Source organism: Mus musculus, chromosome 9 (genome assembly GCF_000001635.26).
Source record: "Mus musculus strain C57BL/6J chromosome 9, GRCm38.p6 C57BL/6J".
Lineage (NCBI taxonomy): Eukaryota > Metazoa > Chordata > Mammalia > Rodentia > Muridae > Mus > Mus musculus.
The window spans coordinates 112,113,576-112,126,397 of NC_000075.6; the positions used below are offsets into that span (position 1 = coordinate 112,113,576).

General features: G+C 44.5%; 1 protein-coding gene and 1 non-coding gene across 69 annotated transcripts in view; both read right to left on the minus strand.

Moving 5' to 3' along the window:
• Arpp21 (cyclic AMP-regulated phosphoprotein, 21) overlaps positions 1-12,822 on the minus strand; it is a 171,198-nt gene that overhangs the window by 48,485 nt on the left and 109,891 nt on the right. For 67 of the 68 annotated variants that reach the window (NM_001362010.1, NM_001362030.1, NM_001362022.1 and 64 more), the window contains 2 exons: positions 11,165-11,425; positions 5,608-5,734 (listed from right to left, as the gene is read on the minus strand). In NM_001362010.1, the coding sequence (NP_001348939.1) occupies positions 5,608-5,734; positions 11,165-11,425 (388 nt within the window). Of the gene's footprint in view, positions 1-2,644; positions 3,193-5,607; positions 5,735-11,164; positions 11,426-12,822 lie in introns of those variants that run through there. The other variant, NM_001177617.1, reaches the window with a different exon arrangement.
• On the minus strand, positions 5,061-5,136 carry Mir128-2 (microRNA 128-2). Its single transcript, NR_029823.1, has one exon. It is a non-coding gene; the product is annotated as a microRNA 128-2 (primary transcript).

Below are 12,822 nucleotides of genomic sequence, written 5' to 3' on the forward strand. Positions count from 1 at the left end.
ACAGACATAGAGCAGAAAACAGAGAAAGACACACATACACACAGAGAGAAAAAGAGAGAGCAAGAGAGAGAGCGAGAGAGAGAGAAGAGGGAAGAAGAAAGAGAAGAGGAGAGAAGAGAAGAGAAGAGAAGAGAAGAGAAGAGAAGAGAAAAGAGAGAGGGAGAGAGAGAAAGAGAGAGAAAGAGAGAGATAACAGCTCACCCAATCCTCACTGATCAGAGTCTTTCCCTTCCAGACTCTTACTGTGGAATGTTCTAGCATTCTCTTTGAAGGAAGTGATGCACATTGGCTTGGAAAAAAAACCAGTTGACAACAAGCTCAGTGTACCTTGAAGGCTTCACTGCTGTGCTTAGGAGATGCCAGGGGCCAGTGATATGGGGTACCCCTTGCCTGGACATATATGCCAGGCCTTTAGGAGGTTTTATGACCCATGTGAATTTCCACCTTTCGAGATGGTCAGAACTAGCAAATAAAATGCCAAGCAACAGGTGGGAGACCTCAACAAAATGTAGATGTCATCTGTACAGTATGGTACCTAAACATAGACCATCCCAAACGTTTCCCCAAAAGTTCATTCCTGAAGTTAGAACATGGCTGGCTATGTTAAAACCACCTCAACGATTTCTGCAGAACCAGAATCACACTGAATCTCTACCTTCAACCAGTAACAGAAGACAAGAAGGAACTCTTCAAACCCTTGTGCATCGAGCAGCACAACACTAAATAATGTGTGGGTCAAAGAGGCAATGTTAAAAGAACTTTAAAGATGCTTACAAGGCTCAGAAGTGTAGCTTGCTGCTAGAGAAGCATCCACAAGGTCCTGGGTTTGATCCCAACCACATGAAGAAAGACAAAACCAATCCAAACCATGGAAATGGAAACACAGCGTGTGAGGATATGGGCACAGTGGTGGCGCTTCGCTGAGAGGGAAGAGAGGACTTTGTATTTATGGTAAAGAAAGAGCAAGATGTGCCCAATCAACTGAGCCTTCTATCTCAAGAACACAGGAGACGACATCAGAGCAAAGAGACAGGGAGCACAGAAATGGAAATGGTAAATGAATAGAGAAAAATTGATGAAATAATGACAGATTGGGTAAATTTGGTAAATATAGAAAGAGTATCCTGAAGTAAAGAGAGGAGTTAGGCAGAGGCAAAGCCAGGCATAGAACTGTGGGAGAGGAAAGAAGGCAGGGGGCAGGGGTTTGGCTCACTGCTACAGAGCTTGCTCAGCAGTCATGACCTGGGATTCAACCCCTACCTCTGCAAACTGTAATAATAGTTATTATTAACTATAAAGAAATCCAAACAGCAATGTCAACTTTATGTTCCTAAATTTCACAGCTTTCAAGAAATGGGCCAATTCCTTGAGAATCGCCATCTTCCCAAACTCAAACTTGGTGTGTAAAAGACCACTGGAGCAGCCATCTAACCGCAAATAGATCAGAGATGGACTAGTGGTTAAGAGCACTTATTGATCTTACAGAGAACCAGGGTATAGATTGTAGTACCCACATCAGGACACTCAACCACTCCAGCTTCAGGGGTTCCAACATTCTCTTATGACCTTTTCTTATGCACACAGCACACATACATACACTCAGGAGCACTTTTTTTTTTTAAATACAATCCATAATTTAAGTGCTCTGGAAATTTTTATAAAATTATCAGGAAAAGCTAAAGACATTATTTTGACCCTATAGGAAAAAGCATTTCTAAGCAAAAATCTGTCAACATTTGAAGAAAATAAAACTCTAAACTCACACAGTCTCCTCAAAACAAATAATCAAAAAATAACCCCCCAAGCAAACAAATAAACAACAACAACAACAACAAAACCAGAAGGGGATGGTACACTTCTCAGTCTCTTTTATAAGGCCAGTGTTGCTCAAATGGCAAACACAGATTTTTCTCAAGTGCTCATTTACAAATGTGCACAGAACATTTCCCATAGGAGATATTCTATAATAAAGGATTATAATTTCCAATATAAATAACTGTGAGATCCAAATATCATTTTGGAAATATCCCCTTTGGCTTCTCCAAAACTGCTTACTATCCCTGGTCTTCGTGTATCATTATCGTCAGGCGGAGATTTTTAATTTTAGTATTGCCTATCAATGGAGCAAACAGAAGGAAGTCACCAAGAGGAAGATTCTTGTCCCTGGTGTGACTAATATCCACGAGCTCAGTTGCTCATTCACCAGCTGCAAGGACTCTGGTTTTCTTTATAAAAACCCACTGTCTGTGCTAGGAAGATAAGAGTGGGGGAAACACCTGCTGGGCAAGCATTAGGACCAGTGTTCTGATCCCCAGCTCCCCAGTAAATGCCAGGTGGGCAAGGGGGCCTGTCTGTAATTCCAGCATTGAAAAATAGAGTCCAGAGAACACTGGCCACTCAGGCTAGCCCTATCTGTGAATACAGAGGATTCCTAACATTAACCTTGAGTCACTGCTTGCCGCATTTACCTGCACACTCTTTTGCCCACACGCATGCAGATGTGTATTCATAAACATATGCATTTACACACACACAAACACAAACACGTGAATGGGAAAAATGATAAAAACAAGACCTTACATGGAGTTTTAAGGCCTAGGCAAGGCATTGTAACCTGACAGGGGATCAACTCTGCCAAGAACGTGGAAGAGATAGATGCTTTTTATTACAATTAAATACAAGTGGCAGGGAGTTTTCAGAACAGAGTGGGGATAAATCTCACTGACTTTAATGGACAAAAATGCTCTAGTATGCGATAGCCCAGATTGGAGCAGGAAGACTAGACAGAGCATATCTGTAGAGTGGCTTTGAGTCAGCTAGACCAGAGTTTATCCGTAAAGATGATGAGGATGGAGTAGGGGGTGTGGGTGGGAGTGGCATTGCACAGCCCGGCCAGAACACACAACTGTAACAACCATCTAAAGGGACAATGTCCAACTACTGGAACATTCCCATAAATAACCCCACTGTGGCATATTTAAACTCTGCTGGTTTTCACTAGGCCGTAGGTCATCCTTCCTCCAGAATGTAGAGCATACTCGCGTCATCACAGTTCACAGTTAGATTTTATCAGCACAGGATTCTTTGTGACTTTGAGCTACCATCTGCCTTCACTAATCCACAGTAAACTCACTTTCTGTAGGGCAAGCTCTGCTGGGACTGTCGGCCAGGTGTCAGGTGCAATCATCAAACCTGGAAGGGCAAAGATCTCATTCTGTATCTGTGTGCTGTTGGTGGCACGTCTGGGGACCACGCCATTCTTGAACCATTTCCCTTTTCCTGTCTCTTACTCTCAGACCACAATGACTGTCACCCATGGCTTGGACACGTGGAACCTGCCCTTGTCCCCACTCTGAATACAAGCCTTCCATAGGATTTACTCTTTGTAATAATAATAATAATAATAATAAAACATCGGTTACCAACTCTCCTAGGGGATTGCATATCCATGGTCCTACATGACACCAGGTTGCCAAGTTATGTGGCTGAGATTATCTACATGTATGTTCCAGGGATGCAGGAGGGATTTCTGTGTCTCTCAATATTCCCACTACACCTCATAAAAGAATGAAAACATCGCAGCTACTTTCTCATATGTCATCAGTCATAAGGAAAGACAGAGGAGAGGAGGCATGGCCAAGGTGTTACCAGTGATTGCTCTAATCCTAATTCTGGGGCTCTGGGACCTGGACACAGACTCTGCACTTATCAGGTTCCTACATTGTTGTAGCCACACCCCCTTTCTACTATAATACCCAATCGTGGAATATCTCTTTAGAATTCTGAAAGTCACACCCAGACACTACACTAGATACATGTGAGATCAGTAGAATTAATGACCTGCATCATGTTTCTTCCTAATGCATTCCTGACTCAAACGCAACCTTCTCTGTGGTACGTGAGATTAAATGGTAACTTTGGGTGTGCGTTTGCACACTAGTGCAAGGGTGGTGTATGTGTAGGTAGACACGCATGTGTAGAGTCTGGAGGACAGCTGTTTCATTCCTTAGGCACTGCACATCTTGGCTTTTGAGACAGGCTCTCTCACTGGCTTGATGTTTGTTCAGTAGGCTAGGCGGGCCGGCCAGTGAGCCTCGGGCTCAGTGAGTTCGTCTCTGTCTCTCCAGGGCTGGGATTACAAACCCAAGTCATCACACAGACACCTTTATGTTAGACCTGGGTTCTGATGATCAAATTAGGGCCACCAGCTCAGCTTTCTCACAGTGCTAAAGAATAATCTTTAAGTATACAAAGGCAGACAAAGACGGGACCATTCACATGCAAGTGCACTATCCTGTAGGATTGAATGGAAGGAACCGCACAGTCCCTACCAACAAGCTGCAGATTTCCTGGCAATTGCACAATGCAAGGTCGAAGGCTTTCCCTTAAAAATGACTTCACACACTTTTGTCCTTACTTTTATAAAAGTACAAGGGTCACTCAAAGGTCCCAGAGAAATACAGCATTTAAACAAGATTAAAAACTGGCTCTCATAGGTTCCTCTAATTTCTCTCAAACGGCTTTAAATGGGCCAGTGGTGAATGAAATTAAGAACACATGGCCACGTGCAGAAGAACTGAATTCTGTCTCCAGTTTGGATCTGGCAAAGCTTTAGCATCAGTGTCAGCGTCAGCGTCAGCATCAGCATCAGCATCAGCATCAGCATCAGCATCATTGGAGTTCTTGCGGTGTTTGTGCCTGTAGCTAAATCCTTGGCAAGGACTGTAAATTTGTTTGTTTGCTTCTTTGTTTGTTCTAGCTTGTAAAAATGGCACATATCTTATCCATGTCACCCACGTGTATCTGCACATATTACGCATTCCTGTACGGTTGTATCCATCGCAGACTTCAGACCTCAGAGCAGGCGTTCTCGGAGAGCCGCAGCAGGAGCTCTTTAGTGTGACCTACTTACAGAGGCAGAGACTTCAGCATGACAATTAGCACTTTCTCCCTGCAGTTTGGTCGGCCGGATTGACAGGGAATTCTGCCTAGCGGCGTTTCCCTTAGCCCTGCTGGGCGCCTGCTGCTCTCTGGAAGCGGCATTCCTTAGGAGTTTGACACAGTAGGGAAAGAGACCGGTTCACTGTGAGACCTGCTACTCACTCTCTTACAGTGCATCGGCCCCCCTTCCCACTGCACAGTGGCTGCCGGGGCTCTGGGTGTCAGGCATGTGGCCTTCGTGGCAGTAAAACATGGAGTCAGAGTTCCAATATTGCACGCTGCATAGTCAGGAGCCTTCTTTTAAAGCCGGCGCTGGATTTTAGGACAGTATCAACACAGCCTAATTTGGCCCCTTAAGGACTAAGGAAACAACAAAGCACTTGGGCTTGGAAGATAGGGATGCGCTTGTTTCTCTGCTTTAAAATAAACTCAGAGGATGTAAAAATAGCTTTGGGGAACAACTGAGCATGCGCAGGCTCATAGGCTCTCATCTCCTCGCGCCTTTTAGTTTCCCACAGAGTGAATCAATTGCTTTGCTAGTTTCCCCGGGTAGGGGAAACATGTGACTTAAATTTTCTCTTTGGGTATTCATCCAGTAAGTACAGCTATGAAATTCACCATCAAAAATAACCAAGCCGGAGGACTGAAAGGAAACATTTCCCGTACCTGCTTGCTGTGTGGTCTGTGGTATTTGCTGACTCCGCTGAGCACTGTACTGGACTGAGGCGAGGGGTCGGTACTGCTGTGAGGTTGAGGTAGGGTACTGACCAGATGGGTAGTAATAGACGGACATCTGTGGGACAAGAGGAGAGAGAAACAGAGATGAGAGCTGTTCACAAGAAACATATTTTTTCACATAAAACCCACTGTTGCGATACAGTGTCATTAACTGTGGCAGATGTTGAAGGTGGGCCATGAGCATCCTTTCTCACACCTGTTTCAATGTGCAGGCTCGTTCTCCCCTGATGGGAGCTATCTCCTGCCTAAAGCCGAGGAACCTGCTTTGATCAATGCAAAGAGGCAAAAGTGATGTGATGTCTGCCATTCCCATACCGGAACTTTAAGGAGATTTGCAACCCCACTGCAGGGGCAGAGGATTTAGTCTCCAGGGAAACACCTATCTATCCTGCTGTGTTAGGAGGACAGAGACTCCCCTCCCCGCTGACTGGCTGACTGGCCCCTCAATCTTCAGATGTTGAGCACAGTCTGGGTCAGGTGCTCCAGTCAGTACCATATGGAACTGAAATGAACTTCTTGGGAGGAGTCGGGCCCATTTAGTGACTGTGTCATGAACAGCAAAAGGCCACTTGATGTCTTGCCAAAGATTCAAAGAGTGATTTATACATAGCCTGTATCAAAATTTGCAGCATATGTAATATAAATGGATCTATGTTAAGATATTGTGTAGGTATCTTCTGCAAACTTATTTTTAGTAGTGGGGACTGAATTTAGGCTTTTGTGCCTGCTGGGTAAGCCCCTTATTAGTCACCAAGCTGTATCCCTAGGCATCGTCTCTCTCTCTCTCTCTCTCTCTCTCTCTCTCTCTCTCTCTCTCTCTCTCTCTGTGTGTGTGTGTGTGTGTGTGTGTGTGTGTGTGTATGTGTATGTATGTGTGTGTATGTATGTGTGTGTGTACATGTTCATGGGTGTGGAGGCCAGAGGTCAACCTTAGGTGTCATTCCTCAGGTGCTATTCATGTTGTTTGCTTGAAACAAGATTCCCATTAACGTGAAACTTACTGATCAGTGAGGTCAGCTGGCAAGAGGAACCCAGGGACTCTACTTCTCTCCACTTGCCCGGCTGGCTCTGAGATTACAAAATGAGCCACTCTGAATGGCTTTTTAATGTGGATGTAGGGGATCGAATGCAGGTAGGTATTCATGCTTGCATGGTAAGCATTTTACTGACTGACCAATCTCCCCAGCCATTCTTGGAGATCCTTTTATTTTGAAGTTTAAGACGGTCTTATGCATAGTTGCCAAGACTTTGACTCATTCTGTAGCTCAGGAAGGTCTTGAATTCACAATTTTCCTACCTCATTTTCCTCAGATGCTGGGGTTACAGGTCTACACCCCTCAGGCCTGCCAGCCTTCTGTCTACTGTTTAATGACTGACAGCCAGTGAAAACACCCTAACCCTTCCCATTGAGATCAGATGCTTCCTGATATAGAAGACATCTTTGCCTACCTATTAATGCTATGTGATGCTAGTTTCTTACTCATTTCAGCTAACTCCTTCTGTCTTCAGGCCTCTGGCTTTTCTCTTCTCATCTTTAAAGGGAGAATAGGTGGCCATCCACTATATACTCCAAAGTATACAAGTTGTGTGTATAGAAGAAGATTGTGAACTAATTATCTTATAGCTCTGATTTTTATGCCTATTTTATCTTTTGATTTGATTATATCATAAGATACTAGTGTTCCCTCTTGCTACTAGAGTGTATAATATGTTCCCATACCTCAGGAAGAAGGTGGAAGCAAAGAAAACATTGTATGGCTGTGGTTTTGCAATGCCATGGAATCAACATGAACTGTATTCTCACTTTCTAGTATGGTAGATGACCGAGGGGAAGGGGCTGGGAGAGCCTAGAACTATTCTGCCTCATTGCTTAGCAATCAGTCATTTACTAATTGCACTCATTATTTGTGGTCATTTAACCTGTCTCTCTGTCTCTGTCTCTCTCATTGTGTGTGTGTGTGTATGTGTGTGTGTGTGCATTTAAAGTGTGATGTTGGGTGTCTTCGTCAGCAGCTCCACTTTACGTTTTAGGATTATTTGTCTTAATCTTCATGTATGAATGTGTTGCCTGCTTGTGTGTATGTACACCCTAACTCTGCTCGTGTCTGCTGTCTGTGGAAATCACATCCCTTGGAGTTGGGATTATGAATAGTGGTGAACCACTGTGTAGGTGCTGGTAGTTGAAACCCAGGTCATCTGTAACCCGTGAGTCATTTCTCTGGTCCCTCCATCTTACTTTTGGCATAGGGTTTCTCACTAAACGTTCAGGTCAACAGCTTTCAGGTCAACAGCTTGTTTAAACTGGGCAGTCAATAAAGTCTAGGGACCTGCTTGATTCTACCCTGGACCTTCCCCAGTTCTGGTGTTACAGATGTGCATAGCCACACCCAGCTTTTACAGGTGCTAGCAGTCCCAGCCCAGATCTTCATGCTGCCTTACCAAGCATGCTATGAGCTGTATCATCTCCTTAGTCTGTTCTCTCCTTTTGATAATCTCAATTCAAAAAAACTAAAAACATAAAGAATTCATGAGCAAATCGATTTAGATCTATTCTGGAAATTTTTCTTGATACAGTTAAAAGTCGCTATTACATATTACATATTACATAGATGCCCTACAATATTAAGAACAAGTACAAGTACCTCCGAACTATCTATTATCATTATATGTGCGCATCTGTTATTCTGGCTTGTACCTTAGGAAAAAGATTATGTGTTATTTCCATATAAGCTTATAAATACAATGCCCATTCCCCTTTTTTCCATTTTTTATTAGGTATTTAGCTCATTTACATTTCCAATGCTATACCAAAAGTCCCCCATACCCACCCACCCCCACTCCCCTACCCGCCCACTCCCCCTTTTTGGCCCTGGCGTTCCCCTGTACTGGGGCATATAAAGTTTGCATGTCCAATGGGCCTCTCTTTCCAGTGATGGCCGACTAGGCCATCTTTTGATATATATGCAGCTAGAGTCAAGAGCTCCGGGGTACTGGTTAGTTCATAATGTTGATCCACCTATAGGGTTGCAGATCCCTTTAGCTCCTTGGGTACTTTCTCTATCTCCTCCATTGGGAGCCCTGTGATCCATCCATTAGCTGACTGTGAGCATCCACTTCTGTGTTTACAATGCCCATTCCTTAAAACTACTTATTATTTCAGTGTATACATAAGTGTGTTTTGTGGGAATGTGGAGATAGATGTGGGACTCTGCATGCCATGGAATGGGTATAGTGGTAAGAAGACAACTTGTGAGAGTCAGTTCTTTCCTTCCAGCATATGGGCCTAATGATCAAATTGGCCTCACCAGCCCGTGCTATCTTTTCTGTAGTCTTCTAGGATAGAATATTAATCAAGAAACACTTCAAAGGTAAAGAATGGAGGGCCAATACTTGAAAAGTTCCTAATGAGCATTCATAATTTGGAAAAAAATGTCAAACTTGATATATGTAGATTTTAGAAGCTACTCGTTTCTGTTTGTTTAATCTTGTTCTTCCCCTTAAATTGTATTTCTTTCTGTGCTTAGCAAAGATTTGGGCAACTTTACCTGGCCCTTCTCCGTGGTGTGCCATTACTTAGTCCTTAGGAATGGTGACATCAGACACTCAGACACTAATGGGCACTTGGCCCATCCCATTCCTCCAGTCCTCTAGGGGAAGGAAAGTGAGCTGAGCCCATGGACATATTTGGGAAACTCAATGCCCCTCCCTCAGGTTGTTCTTAGCCTCACTCAGGTGGATAGTGGTCTCCTTCTAGTGGCATTAGGAAAGCACACACAAGCCATAGAAAACATTCAAAGGTGGTCCTTTGAAGAGACAGACATATTTCCACCAACACCCCCAGACTGGTTGAGTGGAACTCTCTCCAGTGTTGCATGGTTGGCTAGCTAAACTTTAAAGTTCTGATTACATCAGAAGTCACTACGAGTTGTGACCTACATAAACCTGGATCAATGGATCTGTTTGTTTCCAATAATTAAGTTTGAAGTATTGAATTTATAGTAAAATAATTAATGTGGGAATGGAATAGTTACTTAATACTATCTTAAACACGACTTTAAATCCCACCAGGGAGGAAATATTACTGAGATGGTGAGTGGGGGGGGTCCTCCACTAATTAATCATTCAAAATGAACAACTGAGGGAAAAAAATCGTTTCCTGGCAGAGAGTTTTGTGTGTCTTGAAGAGAAAATAATTTATTCAGGATGTGAAGGCAGTGGAACTAATGCCACCACGGTGACATGCACTTTAAACAGCACCTCCCAGGCTATGCTTCATAATTAGGACGGAAGCTGGCCGGGATTGTGTACGCCTTGAAAGCGGAGCAGAAAATGCTGGTGCGCATTTTCCATCTTGACAGTAATCACTTCCAATATTCTGCAAGGGATACCCAGGAGAGCCCCAGAGATGTTTGGTGCTGGACAGGAACACACAATCAGTCTTAGAGAAGACAGTAAAAATCAGTGACCTGTGGTGTCTTACATGCTCCAGTCAATTAAATATGATTAATGGCTACCTGTGAGATGGGCTGTGGGCTCTGGCTCTCCTGGGGGAGAGGAAAGGACAGTGGATATTGGCTTTGCTCTGTTCTTTGTATTCATAGAGACACGCCTTTTCGGAGATCAGCTCCAGAAGGCGGCTGTGAACGGATAAGCAAGGAAAACAAATTTCTTGAGCAGCAAGGGAGGGGTTTAAGGTTTCTAGGTTTAGGACATCCCCTTCCTGGCTTTTGCCATGTGAACAGCATCACCCATATGGTGTGTGTGTGTGTGTGTGTGTGTGTGTGTGTGAGTGTGTGTGAGTATGAGTGTGTGTGTGTGTGTGTGTGTGAGTGAATGTGTGTGTGTGAGAGTGTGAGTGTGTGTGTGTGTGAGTGTGTGTGTGTGTGTGTGTATGTGTGTGAGTGAGTGTGTGTGTGTGTGTGTGAGTGAGTGTGTGTGTGTGTGTGTGTGTGTGTGTGTGTGTACATGTAGAGGCCAGAAGTCAACTTCAAGTGTCATTTTCTCAGGAACCATCCAGCTTATTTTGGTTTGTTTGTTTGTTTGTTTATTCTGAGACAGGATCTCTAACTGACTTGGAACTGGCTGATTTGGCTGCAGCTGCTTGCCAGTAGACCCCAGGGATGCACCTGTTTCTGCCAGTTCAGTGCTGAGATTACAAGCGCAGCCCACCACACCTATCTTTTTAACGTGGGTTCTGGGGATTGAACTCAGCTCCTCACCCTTGTGCATAAAGCCCTATTCCAACTGAGCCATCTCGCTAACCCAGAGTCAGTCATTTCCGTGGGCTTATGCCAGCTACAAGGCAGATGTCTCCAGGTTTCTCACCTTTGAGGTTCATTTGACTTTCTGACCATGAGGATCTCAGGAAGAGGACAAAGTATACTGGTAATGGGGACTGAGTGTGAACAAGAGGGCAAGACAATGGCAGAAATCAAAGGGCCACAAGCCATCTGTGGTGAAGAAGGGAGGGAAAGATCACACCTACCTGTGCAGGTGGAGGCTGCTGTACAAATCCCTGGGGAGAGGGCGGGGCCTGCAGGACCTGCTGGGAGATGGGCGGGCCAGAGTCCGAGAAGCCCCCTGTAGAGAGCTGCTGGCCTGCAGAAGTGATGACATAACTCTGTGGCTGAGCCGTTTGTGGCAGGAGAGAGGCTGGGTAGACTGTACCAGAGGGAGGTTCAGGAGTGTCTCCCGAGGACTGCCGGCTCATGCTCAGCTGGCTGAACTGGGCAGCCAGTTCTTCTCTCTGCGAGACAGGGGAATAAATGAACTCGGTCACGCGTAAGGCAAAGTGAGGTAGATAACACACTCACACCAGAAAGGAGAGGAGGGAGGAGGAGGAAGCGAAGCAAACACTGAATAAACAAACAAACAAACAAATCAATAAAAGAGTTCTTCAGCCAGACATATCAAGAAAAGTCATGCAAGAAATTAAGCCTTGCTCAGCTGAAAAGCCCAGAGGTGGGAAACAATTTGGTCCAAAATCTTCTTCTTTCAACAGAAGGAAATTATTCTCTTTTCATTGAGGGGTTGGGCAGCAAAGGAAGGTGTGGTTGCCAGCAGGTCTTTCCATGGCCAGCCTGGATCTGCCTACTCCAGAGAAGATGAGCCTTCTTCTGGAGCATGTCCATCTTACAGAAAACATCGATTCACTGGGCGTAACCTGATACTTATGGATTGTGTGCTGTTTTTACAAGGACTCACTGTAGTTAGGGAAACAGGTAAAGGAAGCAGGAGGCTGGATTCTTAGGAGACATGAGGTCGGGATCTTAGGGTAGTGATGGTCTGCATTCCTGACTCTTGAGTTTTAGATAACCCTAGTGATCTTACATCGAGATCATGTAACCTGTTTGCTCATGACATCAAAGTCTAAGGATAATAGGTTGTGCTTGCCTAGTAAAGTGTGTGTGTGTATGTGTTCATGTATGTGTGCACAGATGCACATATGTGCCTATGCATGAGGAATCAGAGGCCAATACTGGGTGTCTTCCTCCAATATCTCTCCAATTTATGATTTGAAACAGTCTCTCACTGAACCTGGAGCTCATAAGTTTGGCTAGACTGGCTGGCAAGGAAGCCCACATGGCTCTCCTACTTCTGTCTCCAGAGCACTGAGTCTACAGATCTTCACTACATGGCTGGCTCTTTATATGAGTCCTGAGAATCTGAACTCAGTCCCTCCTACTTAGGAAGTATTTTATTGACATTTCCCCCGCCATTCAGTCAGTAAACTTTAAAAAGGATTTCAGAATGCAGAAGCGTTTAACTTAGGGAAGACAGGCAAAAGAAAGCAAGCTGCTTGAAGGGATGGATCGTATCAGTCAAGCATGACACATTTACATGTATACGATGACGTCACAGTCAGCCCAGGCCGTGCATTTGGTACCGTCTATAGCTGAACAGAAAAACTGTAGAACCTGTGAGCATGCTCTGTGTGCTTATGTGTGTGCATGTGTGGATGGATGCACACATGGATGTGTTGTGTGTATGCATGCATATGTGTGCATGTGTGAGTGTGTGTATATGTGAGCACATCTGCTTGCCTGTGCACGGGTGTGCATGTACAAGTGTGAGTGTATGTGTGTAAGTACATGTGCTTGCATGTGTGCGTGTACATGTGCGTGTGTGTGTGTGTGTGTGTGT